The sequence below is a fragment of the Stenella coeruleoalba genome (assembly GCF_951394435.1).
Source record: "Stenella coeruleoalba genome assembly, chromosome: 6".
Taxonomy (NCBI): Eukaryota; Metazoa; Chordata; class Mammalia; order Artiodactyla; family Delphinidae; genus Stenella; species Stenella coeruleoalba.
This window is the reverse complement of record NC_137151.1, coordinates 56,204,104-56,231,183: the sequence shown is the minus strand read 5'-3', so window position 1 is coordinate 56,231,183 and position 27,080 is coordinate 56,204,104. Positions and strand designations below refer to the sequence as shown.

The 27,080-nt window shown below is 48.9% G+C and overlaps 1 protein-coding gene across 5 annotated transcripts in view; it reads right to left on the bottom strand.

Moving 5' to 3' along the window:
- Positions 1-27,080, bottom strand: part of TANC1 (tetratricopeptide repeat, ankyrin repeat and coiled-coil containing 1) — a 230,501-nt gene that overhangs the window by 678 nt on the left and 202,743 nt on the right. For 4 of the 5 annotated variants that reach the window (XM_079924582.1, XM_079924583.1, XM_079924581.1 and 1 more), the window contains 8 exons: positions 14,901-15,034; positions 13,186-13,309; positions 12,652-12,827; positions 9,552-9,684; positions 8,079-8,170; positions 6,273-6,419; positions 5,261-5,361; positions 172-4,592 (listed from right to left, as the gene is read on the bottom strand). In XM_079924582.1, the coding sequence (XP_079780708.1) occupies positions 3,155-4,592; positions 5,261-5,361; positions 6,273-6,419; positions 8,079-8,170; positions 9,552-9,684; positions 12,652-12,827; positions 13,186-13,309; positions 14,901-15,034 (2,345 nt within the window). In that variant the 3' untranslated portion in view covers positions 172-3,154. Of the gene's footprint in view, positions 1-171; positions 4,593-5,260; positions 5,362-6,272; positions 6,420-8,078; positions 8,171-9,551; positions 9,685-12,651; positions 12,828-13,185; positions 13,310-14,900; positions 15,035-27,080 lie in introns of those variants that run through there. The other variant, XR_013828769.1, reaches the window with a different exon arrangement.

Genomic DNA, 27,080 nt, shown 5'->3' with positions numbered 1-27,080 from the left:
GAAGTATGCTAACATAATTCTAACAAAAGACTGGGTAAGATTGACAGAGCCCACCATTGGACCAGATATCTTTTGTTTTGATAAAATAGACTTGTTTTCCAAAGAAGGCTGGCTGGTTTTCACATAAAAATTACTGAAAATCCCTGAAGTCATTGATAGAAAACAGTTATTTGCTAAATGTGTTAAAGAAGGTGATTTTCTTTTTTACGTTTCACTAGGATAGTTTCTTGTTAAATGGCTGAAAACTAAGATGCCAATTTACAAAAGTGAAAGTGCATCTGTTTTTATATACAAACAAACCAAAGCGGAGCTACTACTCCTTCCCACAAACACAAGCAAACAAACTAAATAAACCAAACCCAAACTCACCCATAGGAAAGGACACCACACGGCCCCTCTGCACTCTTGGGGACCACCATCCGTGCAGGACTAGGCAGGAGCAGCCGTCACCTACCTGCCCACTGCCCGGTCCTCAGCACTGACCAGTAGCATCCCAAGGAGACTGCACTTCCTGGGGTAACTGGACCAAATACCTTTACTAAGAATCTATCAAAATCATAATGTAATGTATAATACATTCTAATAGTCACACTGGCAGCATCACAGAAGTCATCCAATAAGAATGATCTATTAATAGAGTTTTCCCCTCCTACCCAGTTTTTTGTTTTTTACCTTTAGTTTAAATATATAGCTTTCAAGAGTGACTGAAAATACTTTACTTGGCCTTGCTAGTAATAGCAGTAACCACACAATAACCTGAAGTTGCTTAGGCTTAAGATTCCACATCAGGATTTTATCACAATACAACAGTTTAATGTTCACACTCATTCATACTACTTTGAAACTGAAATATGTGGTTATAAAGACAAACACTTTTAACTCAAAGATAATAGAAATATGAAGAACAAACTTTCACGCTGGCACAGTGTTCAGTGTATGTATCGCCAAAGTGGGAGTTAAATATTGAAGATGCACTGTTGCCACTAAAACCGTGCTCCAGGATTTCCGAACAGAGAAGTACAGAATGCTCTTCATGCGTTCTTCTCATTTCAGGCAAAAAGACTAATTTTGACCCTGGAATGTTTTGGGATTTCTGGAAGCCATTACCCTTGTTCTGAAATTATTAAATAACATTAAATATGTATTTGTAGTATTACTGAGAAACAGGCTTTCCACTTCTTTAGGATAAAATCACTCCGGATTTAAGCAAGGCAGATAGCTGACATCAGGATCTTCTCTACGCAGCCATTGTTTCATTTAATGCAAAACAAATTCTATTAATTGTCTTTATTCCATATGGAAAAGTACAGTAGTTGTGCAGAAACAAAACTACATAACAAAAGAGTAAGACTTCCACAAATATTAAAGAAAACAATAAACAATAAATAAGCCATAGTAGTTATAGCAGAACTCATGAGACGCCTCTAAAAAAGACTGACAAAGCTGTACAAAGTACTCTGTACACACTCAGGAACAAATGGAGAATGACACCAGAAGAGTCCTATTCGTACAAAACCATAATGATGCTCACAGGGACTTCATTACAACTATTCGTTTTTAAAACATTCTGTAAATATAGAACTTCCTTCTCTCCAATTCTAGAAAATAAATTTCACATCCCAACATACAAAACAAATACACTCCCACCACCTCTCTCAAACTAGTATTTTAACATCCTCCAATAGCACACCATTTTCTTATAAAAATACCTTTAAAATCAAGGTTCACTCCTGTACCTTATCTTTACAAATGAATAATACATCAGTTTGGACTTAAGTAGCACCTCAGAGGTGTTCATATAAATGAGATAAAGTGCTGTTACTGGTATACTGTTAACATGCCATATATATTATCGTTCAGTGCAATAACCAGCATGGACGAAGCTTAAAAAGAACATGCAAATATATGACTTTAAGATTAACTACTTGAAATAGTTATATTTACAAGTCTGAATACAACTTGGCTACATGATATATACAACATGTGGCTATAAAGTAATGACTATAATAAAACGAAAGCAATAACCAACCACACCTTAAGTATCCGAATTAAATATTGTCATTAGAGGACCTTGGAAGGTTTGTTCCAGGAGTGCTATCATTGATAAAAGCCGTTTGGGGACCAACTGAGAGCTAATTTACATGTCACCGAGAATGCTGTATTCTTAGTATTTTAGCCCAAATTCAACTTAACCACCAATCATGATTCCAAATGGTTTATACTGTTTCCAAATATTAAAAACACCTTGAAGCGGGAATATAGTTCCAAAAAAAGGAACCATAACACAGAAATAGGTGTTTAATCTTTCCAAGGGAACTGCTATAAAGGGAACAATACTTGGATGTTCTTATATTTTGCTTAAAAAAAAAAGTGACCCATATAACACGTATAGTCACATTCAGCTAGAAATTACTCAGGTCTTTCATATATATATATACACGTGCACATACACACTGACCCTTGAACAACAAAGGTTTGAATTGTGCAGGTCCACCTATACATGGATTTTTTTTTCCCCCGGTCAATACATACTACATGATCCACGGCTGGTTGAATACGAGGATGTGGAACCCTCCACAGGGCCGACTAAAAGCTACACTGTACATTTTTGACCGTACAGGGGATGGGCGCCCCTAAGTCCCATGTTGTTCAACAGTCAACTCTATGTGTACGTGCATATATATATAAATTAAGATATGACTCATTGGAACTGTAACTTGAAAATTCCATCTTTTCCAGAACATATCACCTGGATATTATGTCATGAGCTAAACTTATCACTAGACATTTACATTATCTAAGAAATAATATGATCTTACCACATAGCAAAGGCTAGGAGAAAAGTGATAAAAACCAAATAATTTCAAAAGAGAGAAGCATGAGTTAATGTCTTCTTGGCTGTCTTCAATTTTTAACTTAACAGGCATAACTAGTTGTAGTTTTCAATTCTGGTTAGCATTCTTATTTCTGGTGACTTCTATCTATCAAAGAAATTTAATCCCACATTTTCAACATATCAATGGCATCTGATCCACCCCCAAGGGAAAAATAAATATGTGACTAAAGAGTAATTTTTCTCACAAACCACCATTTAATGACTACCAGGAGCCAGCACACCGTTTTCCAAATACCACACGTGGGTCTCCCTCACGGCTCACACGTTTGATTCTATGAATGATCGCTTTGGTTTTGCTGAAGGGAGGTGACTCCTGTGGGCTTCACTGCTGATGTGAGACTGCTGTTTAGAGAGACCTTCCTGATACGCGTGAGAAACCGTCTTAGTTACCCGGCTGTCTTGGCAGTGGACTGGAATTTGGCACTTCTTTTCTTCTAGCTCCTTCCCCTGGGCCCCGTTGTGGACCCCTCCACCCAGAGTAGACACAGAACGGGTTTTGGCTTGGCTACTGTATCCTCCTGCTTGCTTGAGAGAGGGCTTCTCAGAGCTTGCGGCCTGCAGGCCAGCCGCGGAAGGCATGTTCGTCGGCAGCCCCTCTGGCGCCGTGCAGTGCCAGGCGCAGCTGGGAGGGTGGCTCTGCTGCTGGAACCTCGCTGTCTTGTCCATGATGCCCATGAACGGAGTACTGCGCGGCCTGTGCTCAGCTGGGCCACTCGGAGCCTGGCTACCAACCCTGTCTTTCATTCGAGCATCTGGTCCTTGGACCTTGAAGCCCTCTGAAAAACTGCTGCTTGAAGCCAAACTACTGGTTGAACTTGACATCTTGATGCTGCCTGACGGAGAACCGGAAGAGCCTGAGCTGGTGAGGGAAGCCGGGTGTCGCACGTCGCTGCAGCTCACTGGCCCGCCTGGCTTTAGAGGGGCTACGTCCACAGCCACGGTGGCACGAGACAGAAGCCTCTCTGCAGTTTTTATCTTACTCGGTAGAGGATACGCAGCGTCACCCTCACTGGGCTGCAGCTGGACGCTGGGGCTGGGCCCCAGCCGATCTCCCGAGTGGCTAGAAGCTGCTCCCGCAGGGAAGGTGCCTGTTCCCTCCAGATGCTGGTTTCTGCTTCCGGCGGCGGGGGTGGCAGAGAGTCTTCCAGGCATGGGACTCGGGGGAGGATTCTGCGAAGAGACCTGCGTTTTCGAGCTAGCATTTCTCAGGCCAGCTTGCCCAGAACCCAGGTGCTGGCTGGTTTTCACGATCTGCGCCTGCTTGGTGGGCTGCACCCTCAGCCCCGGCTGAGCGACCGGCTCCCTCGGGGGCTTGCTCACCCCCAGCCGATTCTGTGGCGATAGCGGCCTCATTTTGGACTGGAGCCCTTCTTGAAGGTTTCGGATGTATGGGGAGGGGGCAGAGGAGGGCGGCTGGGGCCTGGGAGCGAGGGGAACGGATTCTTCCTGTGGAGAAGTCTCCTCCTCTTCAGCCTCCTCGAGGTGAAAGCCGTCGTTCAGGCCGGGGGTCGGGGCGTCCTCCTCGTGGTCCGAGTCGGCGGGGGGCGCTGGCGGCGGGCACTGCTGCTTCTGCTGCTGGCTCCTCTGGAGCTGCCTGCATTCCTCTTCTACGCGCGCCAGGAGCCTCCTGATCTCCTGGTTGGTGGGACAGAGCTTCACGGCTTCCCGCAAGTCAGCCAGAGCGGCCGTGAACTGCCTTTATATTAAAAGAGACGATATAATTACAGGCCACGTAAGAACAAGCTCTGAACGTAACTGTTCATAAAGCAGCTCTGCTAAAAGAAAAGAGAAGGTAGCTGAGTGAGTGCTGCACAGTCATGGTGTGGACGGACCCCACGGAACTAGCTTAGAGTTCCTCGGCTAAGTGGCAACGCTGAACTCTAACCCAGACCTGAGCGGCTCCGGGGCCCTGCTGTCTCTATAAAGACCACTGGGCTGGGGTGAGCGCAGGCAGAAAGCAGTGGGGGTCAGAATCCTCTTAACGTCACCTTCCCCATCCCTCTCACCACGTCCACCTGCAACTCAAGACCTATGGACTCCACCCAGCCTCCCCGCCGCCGCCTCCTGGCGTCTCTAGTTGGCGATCTCACTGGTAACATGGACTAAGCTAGGAACTTTACGTTGCAGATGTCAACTGTGGGGAGAGTTACTGAGATGTCTGGAGAAAATGAAAAGTTTAGCCATTGCTAATGACAGCCACTGCTGCGCCTTCTGGAAGCTAGCTGTTCAGTATTACAAGGGAGGAGAGGCACTGAGTGATGCTCGTGCATCAGAAGCCCCCAAAGTCAAAGCAGCAGCTTTGATGTCAGAGAAAGATAAGCAGGCTTCTCTAGTCACAGTCACATATCTAACCCCAGATGGTACCTGCTGCTCCTCTTTGCTCTCGCTCTGGCATAAAAGGCTTCATAGGACTTTGGTTTCAACTCGAGAGCCTTGGAAGCAAATTCTTCTGCCATGCCGAAGTCCTGGTATCAATATTTAAATACACAAGTCAGAAGCAGCACTGAAACATGATTACAGGCAACCTTTTAATAAGAGTTTTGCTCTAGAGGTTAGTAGAGAAGTGGGACACATTTGGAGCGAGATGAAGGGGAAGGTAAGTTGGTTTTCTTGTTGTGAAGTTAGGAGACAGTTATAGCTTATTAATGTTCTTACAAGAAGAATCCCACAGAGAAGCAAAAATCGGTGACTCAGGAGTCAGTGACTCGAGAGAGAGAATGGTGGTGGAAGCAGCGCAGCAGAGGTGAGGGCTGATGGGAGCCCGCCCTTGGGGGGAGGGGGAGCCTCAGAGGGGCCCGGACACTGCAGCACCTGCAGCAGGAAGGTGGGCAGAGTCCGTGGGCATAGAAGCAGGCAGGTCACAGATTTGGTGGAGGGGGGATGAGGTTTAAAAAAGAAAAACAAAGAAAGTGGTACTGAAACAAATCTAGTTACTAGTTACAAGTTAACTGTGAGTTAACTACAATTAATTACAAATTGACCAGTTCCTGGCTTACCCTCTGAGCAAACATAATAACACTAAGCTGATTATAACACATTTGTGGTGAACTTTACAATGATGCCCTTGCCTTCTGAATCTGGGGACAGCCACTCGTGCTGGCAGCATGCAGTTGGGCAGCGGTGGAGGAGCAGTTTGCATGTGCTCGTCATCACTGAGGCAGAGAAACTACGTCCATGTGCACTCTCTCAACACCTTGGGAGGTGGGTGGTGCTGTGATCTAATGATGGTCACCCCAGACAAGCAGCTCCCCATGCGCCAGGTTCACAGAAAAGTGCAAACAAACCAGACAGGAGGTCTCATGATTTGGTCTGTAGAAGGGCAGGCCTTCACCACTGTGAGAACAGCTAAAGGACTGGAATAAGGGGCCCGGCTTACATTTGTTTTTCTTCGGCAGCGAGACAAATTGAGATAGAGGGAAATCCTTAGCTCATTGAACGGTCTCATGTCCTCTCCGAATCCTTCTCGAGGAAACTTCCTTAAGGCATACTGGTACCTCTGGGCTGCCTCTTTCATCTTCCCCTTCTAGGATTCAAAAATCAGAGAAATTTATCGTTTCCAGAGGCTCCAAGATGGATAAAGATCCTGATGAGGACAGGCCACGGCCAGAACCAGTCCACTGACTGGCCTGGACACGCAGCTTCACTGTCCGCCTAGGCGTCTGCAACCAGAGCTGGGTTTACAGGAAGGGATCTGTAAATTGCCAAACCCATAACCATCAATCTTAATTAAAACATCAGATTATCTTCTCTGTTACATATTTGTGACAACCATTTCATGAATGATCTCTCATCTAAAGATACTTTAATGCAGAGTGTAACAGAAATCAAATGGAGAAACCACGCCGTCCCTAAAGCAGAGTCTTGTGGATAAACCTAGAGCTGCTGTAGAATGATAATTTTTCTTTTAAGAGGAACTAAAGCACGGGCTTTAAAACTTAGCACAGCACTGCACGTCATTTTCAAGGCTAAAGAAATCCATTTGCTCTGTTGGTTCTGTTGCACAGCAGGTATGAAGTCTGTCGAAAATGGCTAATAATTGCCTACCAAAATTCATATTAAAACCACTTCAAAGCCACAACGATACACACTCTGAACTCAATTTCAAACTGATTCCAGGCCAGGAACCCTGCTGGGTCATGCTATATGCCTATTTATTTGTTGTTATTAAAAAAGAAAAGGAAAAACTAAAACATAGAAAGTACAGCAGCTTCATGCCAGAAAGGATTAAAATGGTCATGATGTAGTTTTCTGTTTTCATCATCTTTTAATTCTGTCTAATCACAGACCTGGAAAGAAAAATGATCTATGGAAATGGCCTGAGCATCTCTCTAAACTCGGGGTTGGCAAACTACGGTTTCCGGGCCAAACCCGGCCTGACACCTGTTTCTACAAACACAGTTTGACTGGGACACGGCCTGGCTCATTTGTCTGTGTGTTATCTTGTCTGCGTCTGTGCCACAAGAGCAAAGCTAGAGGGCTGTGGCAGGGACCACAGAGCAAAGCCTGACATGGTTACTACCTGGCTCTTTCCAGATGAAGTGTACTGCCCTCTGATCTAAACTGCATGTGTTAGTTTGAACATTTTTACTTTAAAATCAAATTTACTAATCTTTAAATTGTCTTTCCATTTCTAAGGGAAAATGAGAAAAAGAAATTAATTCCACCTCCTGAGTAACTGAGTGTTATCTATTACTGGACTATTTTAAGTAAAAATCTCTCCAGAAACAGTTTCAAATTCCAGAAGCTTACAGACATTAAAATTAAGATAATAAAGGCTTGGGAGATTTCATGATTCTTTTCTTCTGAAAATGTCTCCTGAGTGTTCCTTTCCCATGTCTCACGATTCCAAGCACCAAGGAATTTCCTGTAGGATTTGCCTGTTAAACAAGAAGCACCTCTGCCTTCGTATCAAGGCTTCAGGCTGTAAGTCACAGTTACAGCCCCAAGGATTCGTTCAGAAATAATGGCTCTCAAACACAAAGAGGAGTGCTTTCCACACTGAAGATTCTGCTGAGAGGATATCAAATCCTGGGCACAAGGCTAGGTTAGCACTTCCCAGAACTTCTATTAGCTGAGCTATATGCATTCTGGGCAGTAGCACAGCTACAACCATTACACCGCAAACTAAGAGGCTGCTCATAGGTTGTTTACAGGATCACAAGAAAAGGGCGACACCACTTACTTTGTACATCAAGTTTCCTTCCTCCATCAATTTCTGTAAAAGTATAATCAGAATATCAGGTTTGGAAGTAGCCATCGCCCAAGCAGCATTTCCTGCAAAATAAACATGCGTTCAGAGACATTCCAGTGGGCCTGGAGCAAAGGAGCTCAATGCTTCCGTGGCCCCGTCACAGCTAAGCCCACAAACAGCAGAGAACCCAGCTGCAGAGGACACTGCAGCGTGTCCTGCAGGTGTATTGTCCTGCGTGACAATACAGCGAAGGGAAGGGAGCACTTAGCAGGGAGTTGCACCCCGCACACCCTGTCACTTGGGGGGACAAGAGTACTGGGACACGCAAGCATCAGCGCAGCCATGAGCCACCCCTCCTTTCTACGGGGATTTGCTTCCCAATCATCTCTTCAGTTCCCTGCAGTGCTGTCAGGACCACGCGCAGGTGGAGGTGAGGCTTCTCAGCATCTCTCACACTCGCTGCAGAGTCACCACCAAATCCACTCTGAGACGCCAGCTCTGGCCCTGCTGCCCTCCTCCCACCATCCCCGCCCTCGGCCTCCCTGCTCCCGCCTGTGTCTCCTTCTCTCCCAGCTGACGGCACAGCCACAACCTCTGTGTAAGCCTCTTCCAAACACGCACGGGGAGCAACGCTTAAGGGCATGGCCTCAGGAGTCGGACTCAGGTTCAAGGTGACCTGCCGCTCACTATGACCTCAGGGGAGCTATTCACCATCTTCAGGCCTGGGGTTCCTCCTCTGTAACATGATGCTTTCATCATTCCCTACTTACAGGGTAGGTGAGGATGAGATAAGTTAAAACATGCAACTGCTCAGAATAGCTCCTGATACCATGAGCTGCTTAATAATGTCATTTCACCACCTTCATCGCAGTCCCCTCCCCAGAACTGCTGGCAGCCAAAGGTCTGGCGTGAGACCAGAAAAGACAGTGCCGTATGGGGCACTCTTCCCCGCACTCTGAACCCTGGGCCATGTTCCAACCTCCTCAGAGCTCCGGTCCCTGACATTATCCTCAAGTCACCCCATCTCGTCTCCAGTAAGCCCCGAGAGCTCTCCCTCCCAGAACCTGTGCTAGGGTTGCCGCTGCCCTTCCCAGAGGACTAGCCGCCCCTCCCGAACAGCAGTCCTCGCACTCGTGGGTCATTACAACGGCCCTCCAGCTCCTGCCCACCCGCCCTCGGGCCCTCCCCACAGAGGCCCCCGGAACTGCTCCCGCTGTGGCTTCCCAGGGCTGGGCTGTCCTTCAACACTGGCCTCTGCTTTCTGCCCACGTGGGCTGTAATAATATGAGTCTTTTACACACTCTGAATGACTGTGATTAACTGAGCCTTAGAGAGGGACAAAAAAAGTCTCCACACGCCTGACATCTTACTTCTTAACCCGGGAGCAGGTGGGTACGGCCCCTCGCGTACTCTAAAATCTGAAGCTACCCTCCCTCTCGCTGGTGAACTGCAGAGTTTACTGACCTAACTTGGCTCCTTTTCTCAGCAGTGTAATCACTACAGATGTGTTTCGACAACCGATGGCTCTGTCCAAGGGCCGCATGCCGCTGTGGTCCACGTGCTCGATCACGGCCCCCTTGTCGACCAGGTACAGCACCTGCAAAAGGGAGACACAGGACCTGAGGGCGCGGGTAGCAGGAGCCCTCACCTTGCCCGACGCTGCAGCTGGTGTAGGAGCTGGCGGTCTTAGCTTCACTCTGGTCTCAGACGCTCTGGCCTAACGGGATCTCAGAAGGGAAATGAAGTTGACATAGAACAGAGCAGAGGAGCTGCAATCCACAGCTCACACCCACTCTGCTAAAGTGATTTTGATGTTGGCAATGAGACAGGCAGGTGGATGTTCCCAGGGCGGGACGTGTGTCTGTGCACCCACAGACCACAGACAGTACACGCACGCTATCGCCTGTCTGTCTCACCCCACTTCCCAGGCCACAGAGATGAGACACAGTCACCTTTTCATCTCCAGTTACTCAGGAGGCAGGCTTCTGCCATAGCTCCAGCGTGCTGGCAGGTTATGGCAATGACTCTTCAGAGACACTCAGACCCACACAGCCTGGGTACAGAAGCTGGAAGGACCAGGGTCAACTGGACCCGGTTATAACTCACTTTAGGGCTTAGGAAAGAGACCTGAATATGGGCACTGTAAAGGTGGCAACTGTGAGACCATGGTACAAAGACTGCCGTGATGTGATCAAACAGCTGTCACTTGGACTAAACAGAGAACAACAGGGAAAACCATGCTGGCCACTAAAATTGCTCTATTCACTGGAAAAGTCTGTAGCCTGCTTAGATTTTCACGTGGATCTAGTAGATCCTATCAGTCCACCAGCTGTTCAAAATGACACTAGAGGGATTAATATCCAGAATATATAAAGAACTCCTACAACTCAACAAAACCTCAAAAACCCAATTTAAAAATAGGCAAAGGCTGTGATAATCCGTAATGGAAAAGAATATGAAAAAGAACATATATATATACATATATATATATGTGTGTGTAACTGAGTCGATTTGCTGTATAGCAGAAATTAACACACTGTAAATCAACTATACTTCAATAAAATTTAAAAAATAGGCAAAGGGGCTTCCCCGGCGGCGCAGTGGTTGAGAGTCCGCCTGCCGATGCAGGGGACACAGGTTCATGCCCCGGTCCGGGAAGATCCCACATGCCACGGAGCGGCTGGGCCCGTGAGCCATGGCCACTGAGCCTGCGCGTCTGGAGCCTGTGCTCCGCAACGGGCGAGGCCACGATGGTGAGAGGCCCGCGTACCGCAAAAAAAAAAAAAAAAAAAAATAGGCAAAGGATCTGAATAGATATTTTTCCAAAGGTGACATAAAAATAGCCAATAAGCATGTCAGAAGATGCTCATCATCACTAGGGAACTGCAAATCAAAACAACAAGCTATTAACTGTTAGGATGGCTGCTGTCAAAGAAAAGAACAAAACAGAAAATAAGTGCTGGAGAGGGTGTGGAGAAACAGGTAGCCATGTGCACTTTTGGTGAGAATGTAAAATGATGCACCCACTACGGACACAGCATGAAGCTTCCTCAAAAAATTAAAAATAGAATTACCCCTCGATTGAGCAATCTTACATCTGGGTATCTATCCAAAAGAATGGCTAGATCTCGAAAAATCTTCAGGCTCTCGAAGAGATATTTGCACACCCGTGTTCGCAACAGCACTACTCATAATAGCCAAGAGGTGGAAGCAACCCAAGTGCCCAATGATGGATGAATGGATTAACAAAACGTGGTAAACACATAAATGGAACATTATTCAGCCTTAAAAAAAAGGACATCCTGACGTATGCTATAACATGAATGAACCTAGAAGACATTATGCCAAGTGAAATAAGTCAGTCACAAAACAACAATCTTGTACGATTCCACTTGTGTTCAGGGACCTAGAGCTGTCATTCACAGAGACGCAAAGTAGAAAGGTGTTTGCCGGGAGCGGGGGCGGGGGTAACGAGGTAACTGTTTAACGGGTGCAGTTTCAGTTTTACAAGACAAAAAAAGCCTGGACTTTGGCTGCACAACGATGTGAAATGTATGTAACACTACTGAACTCTTCACCTAGGAATGGTTACGATGGTAAATTTTATGTTACGTGTTTTTACCAAGACTTTTTTTAAATGACGCTTAGAATGCTAAGATCCTTCACTCTTCCCTAATGTTGATAAACGACAGGATCTGGTAATGTAACATAAGCTGAAAGAGAAAAGTGTGCAGATGTGAGGTTTAGTTAAAGAGCTGTTTCTGAAAATCGACATTTAAGTACAGTGTATAATGTCCAGGAAATTGAAACTATTTAACTGTAACATCACTGCCTTGTAAAACCATCAGGCACAGACGTGCAGGGTGGGGACGGCTTCTGCTCCGAGGTCCACGGCCCCCAGCAATACAGTACCCGTCTGTCTAGCTAATCCTCACCTTAGACACACGGAATGATTCATAAATAATTCTCAAGGAGAGATGAACATTCCTCCAGCACCTGCTTGGTGCCTGGGATATGGACACTGACAAGGTGGTTTTTGCCCTGAAAGACATCTTGTGGTTTTCAGTTTATTAAGGTTTTATCCCTTCCTTCCTCAGTTAGACTTGGGCCTTTGGCAAAGAGATAAAGACAGTGCCCAAAGCATTTTCTGTTATTTCTAGACAAAGCCGCATCAATTTAAAAACAAACCAACTGATTATTTGATGAGTAATTTCTCACATATAAAAGTGATTTTTAAATGATCTACACAGGCATTCTATTTACATGGAAATTGTAAGAAAATGAAACGACATATGCACGTGTGTACACATATTCATGTATGTGCGTGCAGTTTGTAATCATGGAATTTTAAGCCTTTGGAGTCTATTAAAATCTTTACCCCAGGTCTGGAACAGACTGCGTGCCACAGAATTAGAGGAAAACGAAAGCCACCCCACAGCACACGCGTATGCCCTGGCCACACGGGGCCAGCGTCACGCACACTTGGGGATGGCTCAGCTCCCGAGTCTCCACGCGGCCCAGTCCGCCTGGCACAGGTGGGGAGCGTGGCCGCCGCGGTACCTACGGTCTCCGCATCGCCGTAGAAGGCAGCCAGGTCCAGGGGGCTGCGGCCGTTCTTGTCCGTCTGGTCAATCTTGGCTCCTTCCTCCACCAGGAACTGGACCACAGCCCTGTGCCCTTTCAGACAAGCCCAGCTTAATGCCGACAGACCCTCTTTGTCCAGAGAAGAAAGGGCGGCACCTGAAAGACAAGCCCATTCACAGAACGTGACCGTGGAAAGACAAGGCCAGAGGCAGACCCTTGCACACCCGCAGGGGCCTGGCCTAAACAGCATCTGAAGCCAAGGGTGAAATGACCATCCCTGCTGCAGCTGAGTAAAGGGTACGTGGGATGTATCCCTATTCCCTCCACTTGTGTGCAAGTTAAAAAATTTCCATGACAAGAACACTGAACAAAAAGATTCTTTCAAAAACAAAACAAAGACAACAACAAAAAAAAAAACAAAAAAACGAAATCAGAAAGTACTGAACGAGTCTGCCAAAGCTCTTGTCCTTGTCCCTCCAAGAGAGTCCCACGCAGGGGGGGACAGGGCGGCTACCTTTCGAAAGGAGAAATTCCACGGTGCTCAAGTGCCCTTCACAAGCAGCCACCATGAGGGGCGTCCGGCCCTGCTTGTCACTTAGGTTCACGTCACAGCCACGGTCCAACAGCAACCTAACGATCTGAAAGAAACACTCGGGATTACACGCTTCCTGCTGCCCCTTGAATCACGTGCTCTCTACTCGGGATGGTTTTTCCACCTTTCAGAGTAGTGAAAGGACTCTCCCCTCTTTTTAAAAACCCCTGTAAGTCGTGTGATCCATGGGGCCTGTAAAATCTTTCTACTGTATTCCTTCGAACAGACTCTTCTTCCAAATATATCTTCTCTTTAACAAGCCTGATTCATTACTATGTCTGTAAAACTTGCACACACAAGGCAGAAGTTTGGAGAAGGGAGGATTCCAAGCACAGTCAAGTGATGACACGACAGCCACTACAGGGCACGTGGGGTAGCTGAGCAGAACTGAAGGGAAGGCACGACAGCCATGGCCCCATGGCGGTGCTGACACCACGTTCCTGCAGCAGGCGGACGGCGGCACGGGCAATGGATGCGAAAACACTCACCCACCCTCCCCCCTCAGCAGTCTGCTTCCTGAGGCTTAGGACTGGGGGACCTTCATAGCAGGTGATTTTTAGCAAAGCTTCCTGGAGGAGAGTTTCAGCCTCCAAGTTATGCCTTTAAACAGTACATGGTGAGAAGGGGAAAAAAAACCCAGAGAGGGGTCTCTTACAATGACCATCCTGGAGGGAACTGCTCTGTCCAGGGGGTTGTGGTCCAGCCTCTCTCCCTCTGGCACCGTGCTTGTTTTATTGCCACCACAGCAGAAGGTGGCATGTTCCCACTGCTCTCTTGTTCCTGACACACTAACGTATGTCTCCAGACTCCCCCACGACTTAGGGAACACGGAGAACAGGAGAGAGGATTATTAGCCAGGGCATCTCAAGGACTCGTGAGATAGGCAGGGAGTGGCCGGCACAAACCAAGCTCTTAGAAACGGGAAGGAGAAAAGCCAGAATCTCGGTGGGGCACCCTCACAGCTCCTGCCAGCAGAGCTAGCAGGAACCGGAAGGGTTGCGACTCCACGCTGTGAACTTGGGTCTAGAAAATTCCTTCTATAATGGACATGATGCGGAAATCCATCTGTCTGTTTGCAGCTGTGTGTAACCTGGTGCCAGCCATGGGGTAGATACATGGTCACTGTTTACAAAATGAAGGAATAAATGACTGAACCACTGCTATCAAGGACCCCTTGCTCCCTTAATTAGACTAAAAGCAATGATGCGTCACTCCTTGTAAAAAGAAACCAGCCTGAATCACAGTGCAGGACCAGAGGGAAAAGGCTTCCCCTCCCAAGGAGCACAACAAGGCCACTCTTCTCCCAAGCCTGCTGGACAAGTGGGTTGCACAACCACAGCAGCCGCTGTGTTACAGCAAGTCTTCTGCTGTCGGGATGGGGTGCACCCACTCCATTTCCCCTCCCCGGTTACGGGGAAGCAGCTGTGGGTCTCTGACCTGGTTACCGGCCTTGCTCCCAGTTACCAGCCAATGTGGCTGACTGTGCTAGCCTGTCAAATGTCTGCCTTGATACAGCAGTGCTCACAGCACACGCAGAAGCCAAGAATGTGGAAAAGACAGGGCCCAGCAGGGGAGACGGGCAGTAGCGATCTCGATCCCATTCACTGTTTCTGAAGCACCCGGGGTCCCCCGGGTACCTGCCAATGCCCCTGGCGTGCCGCGCAAAACAACGGAGGGACCCCTCTCCTGTTAGTCCGAGACGCAGCAGCTCCACGCTCCAGCAGCAGCTCGCAGACCTCCAGCTTGCCTCGTCCTGCAGCGGCCGTCAGGGCTAGAGGGAAGTCACAGGGGGAGGGGTCTGTTAGTATGATGGCCACATGGTAGTGGCTAAAGGTGGCCACAGACTCTCTCACGCTCCTCCCACTGAGAGGAGGGGGACCACGTATCCTGCCCCCCTTGAATCTGGGCAGGCTCTGTGACACCTTTTTCTTTCCTTCTTCTTAAAAAAAATTTTTTTTGGCTGTATCAGGTCTTAGTTGCGGCTCGCAGAACCTTTCGTTGTGGCACGCAGGCTCTTCGTTGTGGCATGCCAGCTTCTCTCTAGTTGTGGCGCGTGGGTTTTCTCTCTCTAGTTGTGGCGTGCGGGCTCCAGAGCGCGTGGACTCTGTAAGCTGTGGCCCACAGGCTCCAGAGTATGTGGGCTCTGTAGTTTGCCGCACACAGGCTCTCTAGTTGAGGCGCATGGGCACAGCAGTTGTGGTGCACGGGCTTAGTTGCTCTGCGGCATGTGGGTTCTTAGCTCCCCAACTAGGAATTGAACCTGCGTCCCCTGCATTGGAAGGCGGATTATTTACCACTGGACCACTAGGGGAAGTCCCTCTGTGATACCTTTGACCAACAGAACAGAGCAGACATGATGCCGTGCCAGTGCGTGGGCCCAGGCCCTGAGGTGGGCAACTTCCACTTCCTTGAACGCTCCTTGGAACCAGCTGCCACGCTGTGAGGAAGCCCAAGCAGCCCTGAGGTGAGACCCACTGGGAGAAGCTGGGCGTGGCCAACATCCTAGCAGCCAGCCAGCAACACTGTCAACTACGTGCGTGTGTGCCATCCTGGAAAGGGGTCCCCAGACACAGTCAGGCCACACCAGCTAGAGCTGTGAGAGCAGAGATGAGCCGTCCCTACAAGCCTGGCCCAAACGCAGATTCGGGAGCCACTAAGCGTTTGTTTTATTGTTGTCTTTTTTCACAGTAAGAGACAATGAGAATATAGGGCCACACAAACACAAAGATCAGTATTACTGTCAAGACCAGCTTCTTACCCTAAAGTCACACATTTCAATCAACAAGAGCTAACGATTGCTGAGGCAATGAGAGCATATCACATCCTTCCTGCCTTCAGGGAGCTTAGAATGTCTGTAACAAGTCCAGATCCTGGGTTAAGAATGTCAGCAAAGGAACAAAAGGACAATTAGGCTGTGGAGGGCCTTGAGTGCCCGGGCGAACAGCCCAGTGTGATCCTGAGGCAGGGAGCTGTAGCTGGCAGCAGAGGTGCTGCGGGAAGGTCAGCCGAGGACAAAACGAGCACGGTGTGAAGGGAACGAAGGCAGGCCAAGAGTCCTCAGGACACCTCACAGCAGTGACTGCGCCTCCCCACCCCCAAGGCATGACTCGTAATGGGGGCTGGGGAGGCAGAAAGACGGGTTTAGTTAGAAGAGGGGCTCTGCCATGGCATGAACCCCTGTCTAGAGGGAAGGACAGCGGCAGGTTGCAGGGACAGCCCCAGGCCAGGACAAAGCTCTTCAGCAGAGGACAGGAAGGGGCGAGGGGGGGAGACAGAGACACCGCAGTTGGGAGTGTCTACAACACAGAGGGGGAAGGAGAGGGTGGCGCCTGACGCTGTGGCTTGGCTCTAGTCCTAGGGCGACTCCATCTCTACATACAACCTCACACCTCAAACTTCTGGCTTCCTGAATAAAGTAAGCGTCCTTCCAAATCAGTCAGACATCTCAGTATGAAAACTAGGAAGGCACAGGAATAGATCCTTCACAAAAGGTGAAGTCCAAAGGCCAACGAACTTATGAAAAGCGCCCAACCTCACTAGCAGTCCAAGTAATTGAGAAATGGGACTCGCTGCTGGTTGAGGACGTACACATCCTTCCACGCAGCAACCCAGGTGTAGATGGGTGCCCGGACATGCCCCTGGAGCACACGGGGAGGGGTGCTTGTAACAGCCTGAGCTGGAGCAGCCCAGCTGGCTGTGGACAGCCGACCACAGGCCATGGTGCAAACACCACACGGCCACCAAATAAACACCACACGGCTAAATGCAGTGCAACGGGTCCGCCTCCCAAATTTAACAGAGATAATTTAACAGAGGCAATAGCTCAGAACTGAGAGCACTGCTGGGCGGTCTCAGGACAGGCCCACAATGGCCCCCTTTCCGGGAGGGCAGGGCCAGCGTCGCTGAGACGGGGAGCCAGGGGCTCAGCAATGCAGCTTCCCTGTGTCCTCTCCAGACCCCCTCTCAGGACAGACACCATGCCTACTCCAGCTCTGTCGGCCCGGCCATGGTTTACCTCCCAGGACCCCCCAACCCAAAGGATGTAAACATGACACCTGGACCTCAGCTCCCTCTCAGGGACAAAGAAGTCGCCAACCACTTTACTGATTTTCTCAAGACAGGGCAACCAGTAAAAACCACAGACGGGGAGTGGAAGCTGTCTCGGGTCTCGACCACGGGTGCCATTCCTATCCGTGTTACACAGACAGGCTCGTTGTCACCCATCGCACATCGAAACTTGTAAATAACTTACACATAAATACCGTAAACAGACCAGTATGGATATCGGTTTATAGACTGATGCATTGGGCTGGAGGTGGGAGTTCCCATACCCCAAATGTCTGAACATCGGTGGCCAAGTGATCCTGTCTGTCCTGTGAGCTTCTACACTAGCGGGTCCTGGTCCTGCTGCCAGGCATGCCTGTCACGGTCTGCTCCTGCCACGGTGTGAATGTTGATGATTCTGAAGTAACATGGGCCTTGGGGCGCTTTTCTTCACACTGTCTGGATGGGTCTAACACCACGTCCCCGCAAGCGGGGGCTTTGTGAGATGGAAGCTCTGGACGCTGAGCCACTTCCTGGGCCTGCGGCTCCCCGGCATCCTTCCTGCAATTAGGGAGCCCCTCCTCTGCCGGGAGTGGCCTGTGGCACGGCGCGGGCACTGGCGCTGCAGGTGGGGACGTGGCCAGGCGCAGGCAGGACACCTTGGACGTAATAAGCTCAAGTCTCTTTTATTTGGTAAACAGGTTTCATCCACATTATAAACGGGGCCTTTAAGTCAGGATTTCTGTTGCAGCTGCCATTGATTTTTTTTTTTTTGCAACAGCACATCAAAAATGACAGCCCGGCACTAAAAATAGGGCCCCGTGTTTGAAGGAGGTGCCAGAGGAGCCAGAAGTTAGAACAGCTGACAGTCGGAGGGGAGCTCCGCCCAGGCCCGGAGACAGGGCTGGATTCCCTTCTCCCTTCCAGCCCGACCGGCTGCACTTCTGGTGATTAGCCTTCTTCTGAGATGGTGAAGCGCCTATCAGCACAGGCTGGGAGTCTCACACAGCCGGCCTAAAATGGATCACACCTTCCTAGTGAGGTTCTCGCTTTCACCCCGATGCCCCAAACAACAGGACCTGTGTTCTCCTTTTTCAATCAGGACCCCTGAGGCTAAGGGTGTCTCTCAAGTTCTAGCAGCCACGAGGAGTTAAGGATACCATATTCGGAAACAAGCCAGGCTGAAGAATAGTCAACCAGATGCTCAAACAAACAAAACCAGCAGAACTCTGCTCAGGAATTCCAGTTATTCTGCTGAAAAGGCTGTCTTCCGAGCAGACCAGCGGCCCCTAACAAGGGTCAGTGCACTCTGCCTGGCCGGAGAAGGGGGAGGGGCCGGACAGGAGAGAGCGCCTGGCAGCAGGGCAAAGCCGTGGCTTCCGGCCAGCGGAATTCAGAGAGGAAGGAGAAAGAAGACCTGGTAGGAAACGGGGGCTCTCAGAGTCAGCCTGAGCTCACGGCGCTTCGTAGGACTCAAACTGAACATAATTTCTTCTGCTGCAAAATCCTCAACAAGATGGCATTTCTGTAATTAAACTCCCACGAAGGCATGTGTCATTTTCTGATTCATTTTACCTCGGCCATACTGTCTTCTGTCTTCAGAGCATGAGTACGTTGGCCCTGGCGGATGTTCATTTTAAGAAAACCCAACTGACCCTCAACAATACGAAATCCTCACTGAAAGCATCAGTGAGAGATGGTCCCTGGTAAAATGGCTCATTTGCAGGAATCTTTTAAGAACTAAAGTTCTCTGGGCAGGGATGTGATTTACAAAAGCTCAACGGCAACCTGCCTGGAACACAGTCATTCCATGAGCAGGGCTGTTTGTGGTATTTGATGGCAGGTCTGTCCCTCAGACACACAGGGGTGTGTTCCTGGGCCAGGCCGGCAGGCCTGGGGGCTTCAACAATGGAGTGTCACCCCCTCTGCCCACATCCTTCTCTCCCGACTTACAGAAAAGGGCGACAGGTCAGAGCACACGCAGGCGGTCCCTGCTTCTGGACAGTGACCTCTTCATACACCACACAGTGACGAGCCAGCCCACACCCCCAGGCCCCAGCTGAGCATGTGAGCCAGAACAGTGCGCGCCCGCAGAAGCGCGCTTCCCGCCGGCTGAGACGGCGGCCCGGGTCGTGGGCAGCGTGGCCCGGCTTTGCTTCCATACGTGTGTTCACTGGTGTGATTTATTTCCTGACATGCTGGCTCTTCCCATCTTTTATAAAAATGGGTGGAAAATGAATCGTGATAAGCAGGAGGGGTCTCATACATGTCATCTAGTTGCGACCGAGATGGAAACCATTAGATGCGACAAAGGCAGTGAAGACAGAACCCGGGCCAGAGGAGAACAAAGGTAAAAGTGCACGTGGAATGCTGGGGAATTCTCAGCTATTTTATCTAAATGCTGAAATGCAATTTGGGATTCTATAATTTTTTAAACCCCTTTGGGAATGGCAGCCCCTCGCCCTGCACTTAACAAATGACCTCTCGAGGAGTTGTCACCCCAGAGGCTAGTCGGCCTGTGTTTTGCTTTGCTGCCCTTTGGGTCTGGGCAGGGCTGCCACTCAGAGAGGCTGGTCCCAAAGGCCTCTGAATGAAAGCAGTGCCCTGTCCTCGCCCTGGGAAGTCAGGCAATACCCCCTCCCCCTCCCCCTTCTATGGACAGGGCTGAGATTTATGAAAGTCCAGTATCATAGCCTTGCTTTGTTAAGTATTTCCTTCCTGGCTGAAGGAGGGGAGGGCTTCCATTAGAAGAACAAACTCCCCAACAGCTATAAATTCTTCATCTCCGCAAAGATCTGAATCCTCAACAATGCAAAGGATAAAATAAAACACAACAAAGATTGCTCTCACTGAAAAATGCCATTGCACCGGGAGACGAACCCCCAGGAGCCTCCAGCACCCTCAGCCTTGACACCCGTGCTGGGAGGGTGACCTTGCGAACAGGAAGCCGGCTCTGCCCCAAAAGCTCTCTGAAGCTCACCAGTGGCTGCTTGGAACACCTTCCTTATTGTTCTGACCCTGCCTCCTCGTTCTGCACTTGGCATTAAGTCTCCCAGGAGGGCCTGCAGCTGCAGGCCGGGCTGGGGTCAAGGAGAGGGAATCTCTGTTGACAAGGCAACAGGCGGCAACCAAACCACACATAAAGATGCCCGCACCAAACCAGCCCATTTCCCGATGGACTACTTACAAAGCAAGGCAGAAACCAAACCTGAGGAACCAAGACACCCCTGGCATGTGACCAGTTCTAGAGTAAAACCATGCTGCCAGTCTCTGTACACAGCTTAAATATGAACCTCCAATCACCAAGGAATTTTTTTATAGAAATAAAATGTGTCACTGCCACGAAGTGGGACTTCCCATGTGACCAAAATTCTTTTCCATCCTTCAAATCCATAAAGGAATTGCAAAGTAACTAAGATTCTGTCACTTAAGCATTCATTTCAATGCTCTATCAAGACCAAAGGTATAGCATAATTACAATAATTAATATTAACAATCAGCTCATCACAACCTTTGCAGCATATCGTATCTGTTGAACACTTAGAGCTGCCAAGCTCTGGGCAAAAGACTATGGGTGAGGGCTTCCCTGGTGGCGCAGTGGTTGAGAGTCCGCCTGCCGATGCAGGGGACGCGGGTTCGTGCCCTGGTCCAGGAAGATCCCACATGCCGCAGAGCAGCTGGGCCCGTGAGCCATGGCCGCTGAGCCTGCGCGTCTGGAGCCTGTGCTCCGCAGCGGGAGGGGCCACAACAGTGAGAGGCCCGCGTACCACACACACAAAAAAAGACTATGGGTAAATTCTTACTTAAGCTTGACAAGAATCCTTCGAATTAGAAGATTATGATGTCCATTTTATTGAGGTGAAGGAACTGAGTCACATCATTTGCCCTGAATCATAAAGCTGATTCAGTGTCAGTTAGAAATTAAACCCAAGCAGCTGAAAGAACCTGGAGGCATGCTCTCAATCAGAACAGGAAGATCCTGGTTATCTGAGAGTTTGGGTCCTGGTTCTGCCACCCATTCACTGTGAAACCTTGATGAAATAATTAAATGTCTTTGGTCCTCAACTATCTGCACCTATACCATAAGCTTATTAGTCTCTTTCAATGATATGCTTTGTGATTCTAAGGGTCCTAGGCCTTGAGAACTTTTAAAGAAGGATAAGAAAACAGTGCAATGTGAGATTACTGGACAAGACGGCAGAACAGAAGGACCTTGAGCTTACCTCTTCTCACAAGCAAAAGACGAAGATCCTGACATATTTTAATAATATACTCTGACACTCGTAAACTGCTTCCTACATGATGCTTCATGGCCCTTCAAATTCATAAATTTAATATACAACTAACTTCTGGGATTTCCCTGGTGGTCCAGTGGTTAAGACTTTGCCTTCCAATGAGGGAGGGGTGCAGGTTCGATCCCTGGTTGGGGAGCTAAGATCCCACATCACATGCCTTGGGGCCAAAAAACCAAAATATAAAACAGAAGCAATACTGTCACAAATTCAATAAAGACTTTAAAAATGGTCCATATCAAAAATCTTAAAAAGAAAAAATATACACACACACACACACACCCCTAACTTTTACAAGGCAAGTACCACTCATCCTGGTTTTGCAGATGAGGAAAATATGGTCCAGAGAAGTTGAACAACTCACCTAAGGTCACACAGCTAGTGGGAGGGAAGATAGGATTTGAAGTCAGGGAGTCTGGCTGGAATCTGAGTTCTTAATTCTCACACTTCTGCCCCTAAGAAGTCTCCTTTTAAAAAATATCCAACTAATCAAACAGACCATGAACGTTGTTTTAGAACAAGGGTACTAGAAAGCACTTTTCTTCTCCTGAAGAGCTGTTAAGCTTTCTCCCACAGACAGTAAGAATAATCTGTAATGACTATGTTTCCTTCTAACCCTGGTCACACAGCATCCTACGGCCAAAACAGTAGCTCAACCTAGTAAACATTCAGGACATTATGGCAGGGATATCCCTGCTCTTCCTCATGTCCAATTCCTGACTTCTTCCCCTCTTCTTATATGTATTAATTCAAGTAAGCCTCTTCAAATCCTTTGAGGAATTATGTGTGCTATAAATAAAAACAATTTCCTAAACTATGGATGACATAAATCATGTTTCAAACCGACTTTGTGCCAAAAATCTCTCAGGGGATCGCAGCTTTGACCAGCTGTCACTTGCAAAGTGTGCTGAGATGTTCACATTTTGGACAGACCCTCTTACACACCGAATTACGTGAAGCACGTACAACGTGCTCCTTCTTGCGCCCTCAAAGGGCTGGGCGTGCGCTGAGGAGAACAGAGCTATGGGCAGGACCCCATGTGAGGGGTCAGTGTTTAAAAAGGGGGGCAGTTTCGACAAAACCATCCTACACACGTTGAGATCCAGGCTCAAAAAAAGAGAATCCAAGTGTCACTGCTGTAGGAATTTGGAAGAATCCAGGATGATTTTCCTGGGGGAGAGCAGGTAGATCACGTGCAGTCCTGTTAGGAGGGAGTGACCAAAAGAACAAGCAGCGTGTCTGTGGGTAAAGATGCTCTAAGCTCCCAAAATGTAGATGAGCACGTGCCTTTCTGGTGAGAGCCCAAGTTTTGTTTTTGTTTTTTTAACGAATAGGAAGGAACTCCCTAGAACAAAGGCTTCTGTGTACAGCGAAAGCAGCAGGATGAAGGCGGAGCACAGGGTCCCTGTAAGCAGTCAAGCTACCAGTCCATCTACACCTGAAATGCCTCTGCGGGTTTCTACGGGCCCCCACTCCTTGCCCCCCACCTGCCCTGTAGGACAGGGACACACAGGTCCACTGATTCCTGCTGTCCTCTCAGCAGAGGAAAGGTCTCCAGAACACACCCACGTCAGGGGCAAACCCCAGGGGTCTGCTAGAGCAGGAAGGGGACAGGGTGTGGACACACCCAGTCCCTTTGGTTCTTACCCCCCAAATACTCTCTATTGTTAGGGTGACCCCATCTCCCTCCTTCCAGAGCCTGCACTACCCCCTCCCCCAGTACCTACATTACCCCCTTCCCCAGTGCCTACATTACTCAACTTTGTCCCTCCCCTTTCACCGTCCTGGGTTATTCCCCAATTCCCCTCCATTCAGGGTCCAGAGCTCCCCCCTCCCATCCTCTCCAGGGTTCTGGGTTATCCACCCTTCCCCTCCCTGCCTAGGTCCTGGGTTGCCCCCTCCATCCAGGATCCTGGATCACCTCTCCCCACCTCATTCTGGGTTATCCCCTCCCTCATATCCTCTAAGGTCCTGGGTTACCCCTCTTTCATGCTTTCAAAGGACAACCAAGAACTTCTACCTTGTTTAGGACTGACAGAAACCTGGATTTCCACCAATCTTCTTATACTTTCCTAAAGCAAACACCAGCAGAGGAAGGAGTGCCTGGACAAGGATTTTCCAACAGCAGTACTGGTGAGGGGCTCGGGACCTCCAAAAAAATCAGGTATCTTCAGTGTACAAGAGAAGTCACTTGCTTTTCCCTACAAGATACATTTAGTAAATTCCTTCACACAAATTCTCCACATGCCCCAACAAGCAAGAGACCGATTCTTTTCTTTCCAGTCTCTCACCTGAATTCTGCCCTGAGATGTACCTAACCTGTATGAAGGCCAAACTCAATCCAGTAAGTCTCAAGCATTCTTTAAATTCTTACCGAACAATAGCCCTCCTCTCTCCAAAAGACCTAAGGTGAAATCTGAATAAACAAAGGGTTATTTTTAAATCAACAACAAGGCATCCTGTCGCCCGACATGCACGCACCGAGCTCTGGGGTGGCTTTGGGTGTGATGAGCTCTGCTGTCCGTGGTCCCTGCAATGAGAGCAGGACACCTCACCCCCAGAAGGACAGGCAGAGCCCCAGAGTGGAAACTGAAGCAGCTGTATGGAGACGAGAGGGAAACTTTTAAGACATCAAGGACGAAGTACAACTCATTACCTGGCTTCCTGGCCCCGTAAGGAAGCAGATGTGAGGACCCGCCCCCAAGACTCGCCTGGAAATGCCCACACCCCAGCTGACAGGCTGGGCCTGAGAGTCAAGTCCCATCCAGAGTTCCGAGCAGAATTTGAGAAGAGTGAGTGACCTGTGATCAGCGCACATGCTGGACCAAACTGCCTGTGTGAACTATGACGATGGAGGGCCACGCAGCTAAATACTGGGAGAAAACTTCAGCCCTTCTTAGAAAGACAGGAAAATACGGCGCTGGTAACAGCTTGGGCAATACAAACATAGTGTTTACAATGATTCAACTTCTTTGGAAAGTATTTACCAACTAAAAGAGCATGGACAACATAAAAGAACACTTGGCATGAAACATTTCCGTCAGACGTCTACCTCCCTCTGACTGACGGGGCCTCTCAGGTCAGAAATTAGGGAAGGGCAGCCCTTGGGAGCAGTCGTATGGCAGGCGGGACAGCGTCCTGTCCGTTGGTGAAGCCCACGGCTCCAGGCCTGCTGCAGACCAGCTGTGAAGCAGTGAGAAGGATTTCCGAGGGACAACAGTGTGAGGGCGCGGCACATCGGGGGAGTGGGCAGTTGGGCTGGTGATGCAGGGAGGGAGATGTTATGGACACACAGAAGGGGCTGGCACGGTCCATCCTGGCCTGTCACCCGTGCCCACACCACGTGTGGCTGCTAATAGCTGGGTGTTCCAAAAGATGTAACCCAGCACCCAGCCACACTGATGACTGGGATGAAGGCATCTCAGCCAGCCTGGAATCCAGCAAGACACGAAGACACCCGAGGATTGGGTCCCGATGAGCAACTGGGCTCCTTACCTCTCCCCTCCAACAACACAATTTCTCCCAAATTATTCTGCAAAGTGAGTGTCACCTACCCTAAAAGTTACCTAGCCTTGTTTTCTCTAAACCCGCTTGTCCGCTCATTCAACACCTATGTGACAAGCACCCGGCAAGATCAGTGGCTAGTGGCTACCTGGCTGGACAGCACAGAAAGCAAGCATTTCCATCACCACAGAAAGTTCTACCGGACAACACGAGACCAGACACAGGGACCACACACAGAGGTGAGCACAGGAGACCTGGAAAGTTCTGCCCTCCTGAAGCCCACAGTTTGGGGACGACAAGCTTGCATCAAATAAGCAACACCAACAATCGAATTTAACAGTGGTAAGTACTACGAAGGGAACTGCAAGGTGACCCCAAGGGGCCGGGGCTGGGAAGTCTTTGCTTACAAGACAGGCAAACTTGCTGAAACAGAAGGGCCTTTATGCCCCTGTAAAGAGCGTGAAGTTCTGCCCAGAGACAGACAACAGGCTCACAGACTTGACAGTGGCCTAGAGTTTGGAAGCAGTTCCTCTGACAATTAACAACACCATGAGTCACCAGTTAAGCATTTCTGATCATTCCAGTTTGGGCAGATTCCCATCACACGCTGACAAGGAAACAGTAACTCGGTTAGGTCAAGACTTCGTGGGAGCCAGTACTTGCTTGTTATGGCTGTGGAATGCCTGAAACAGAGATAACGCAAGCATCTGATGGTTCAGGCTGCCCGGAAACCATGGGATCAAGGCTGTCCGACCAAGAGTGTGAACGTCACGAGCAGAGGGTCTCGGCTGCCTCGCGGGCAGACCGCTTGGTGGAGATGCACCCCAAGCCCACTGCGCTGTAGCTCCGAGCTTTCTCCTTACTCCCCCCTCCACCTGAGTGTCACACTCCTTGAACTGCGTGAGCCCGAGGAGAAGCGCTAAAGAGCTACAGGACTGATTTTGGAAGGGCTGGATCTAGACATCAAACAGACGTAAAAGGCAAATGGCTCCAAATGCTGGTGGAAAGGGAAACTTACATAAATTAGGCCCTCTGCTCTCCAAAACCAGCAGACATACAGGCATAACTCATTTAATTGCACTTTGCAGATACTGCTTTTGCTCACTTTGTGCCCCGGTGTCATGTTTTGGTAATTCTTGCAGTATTTAAAAATTTTTTATTATTATTATTATGTACTCATTATGGTGATCTGTGATCAGTGATCTTTGATATTATTGCAGAAAGATTACAACAACACCGAAGGCTCAGATGATGGTGAGCATTTCTTCAGCAATAAAGTATTTTTAAATGAAGGTATATACATTTTTTAAAGACATAAAGCTATTACACACTTAATAGACTACAGTACAGTGTAAATGTAACTTACATGCGCTGGGAAACCAAAAAATTTGTGACTCACTTGTACTGTGCCATTCACTTTATTACAGAGGTCTGGAACCAAAGTCACCGTATATCGCCAAGGCACATCTGTATTCTGCAACTTTTCTTAAAACTCTGAGTTTACTGCAATAAACCCCAAAGTAAACATTGTTCCCATTTTAGATGAATGTCTTAAAAATCTACTCTATACACTGTCTTGTCTCTTTATACCTAAGGCAGGAGCCACCCCCTTTCGGGACACTGTTTGGTGACTCCAGGTCATCAGCAGGGAGATGCTCAGGGCACTGAAGACACACAACTGAACCTACTGCCATCACCTCCACGCGGATGGGGCTGGGTGACAGAGGGCCTCCCGTGGGGCTGTGCCCCCTGTGCTCCCTCCTCCCCGGCTGTCCGCTGTCATTATCTCTCACTGATGAACTGCTGCTTCCAGTCGGCAACAGGCATGAAAACCCCATTTGTGCAACACACAGCAGCTCCCCCGGGTTTGCAAAGGTCCCTCCCAGCAGAAAAGTGGAGGAGGACTTTGCACACTGATTTAGCGCTCCCACCTCCTGGACGTGGCTGGGAGAGGACAGATGGGCGGGTAGCTATGCT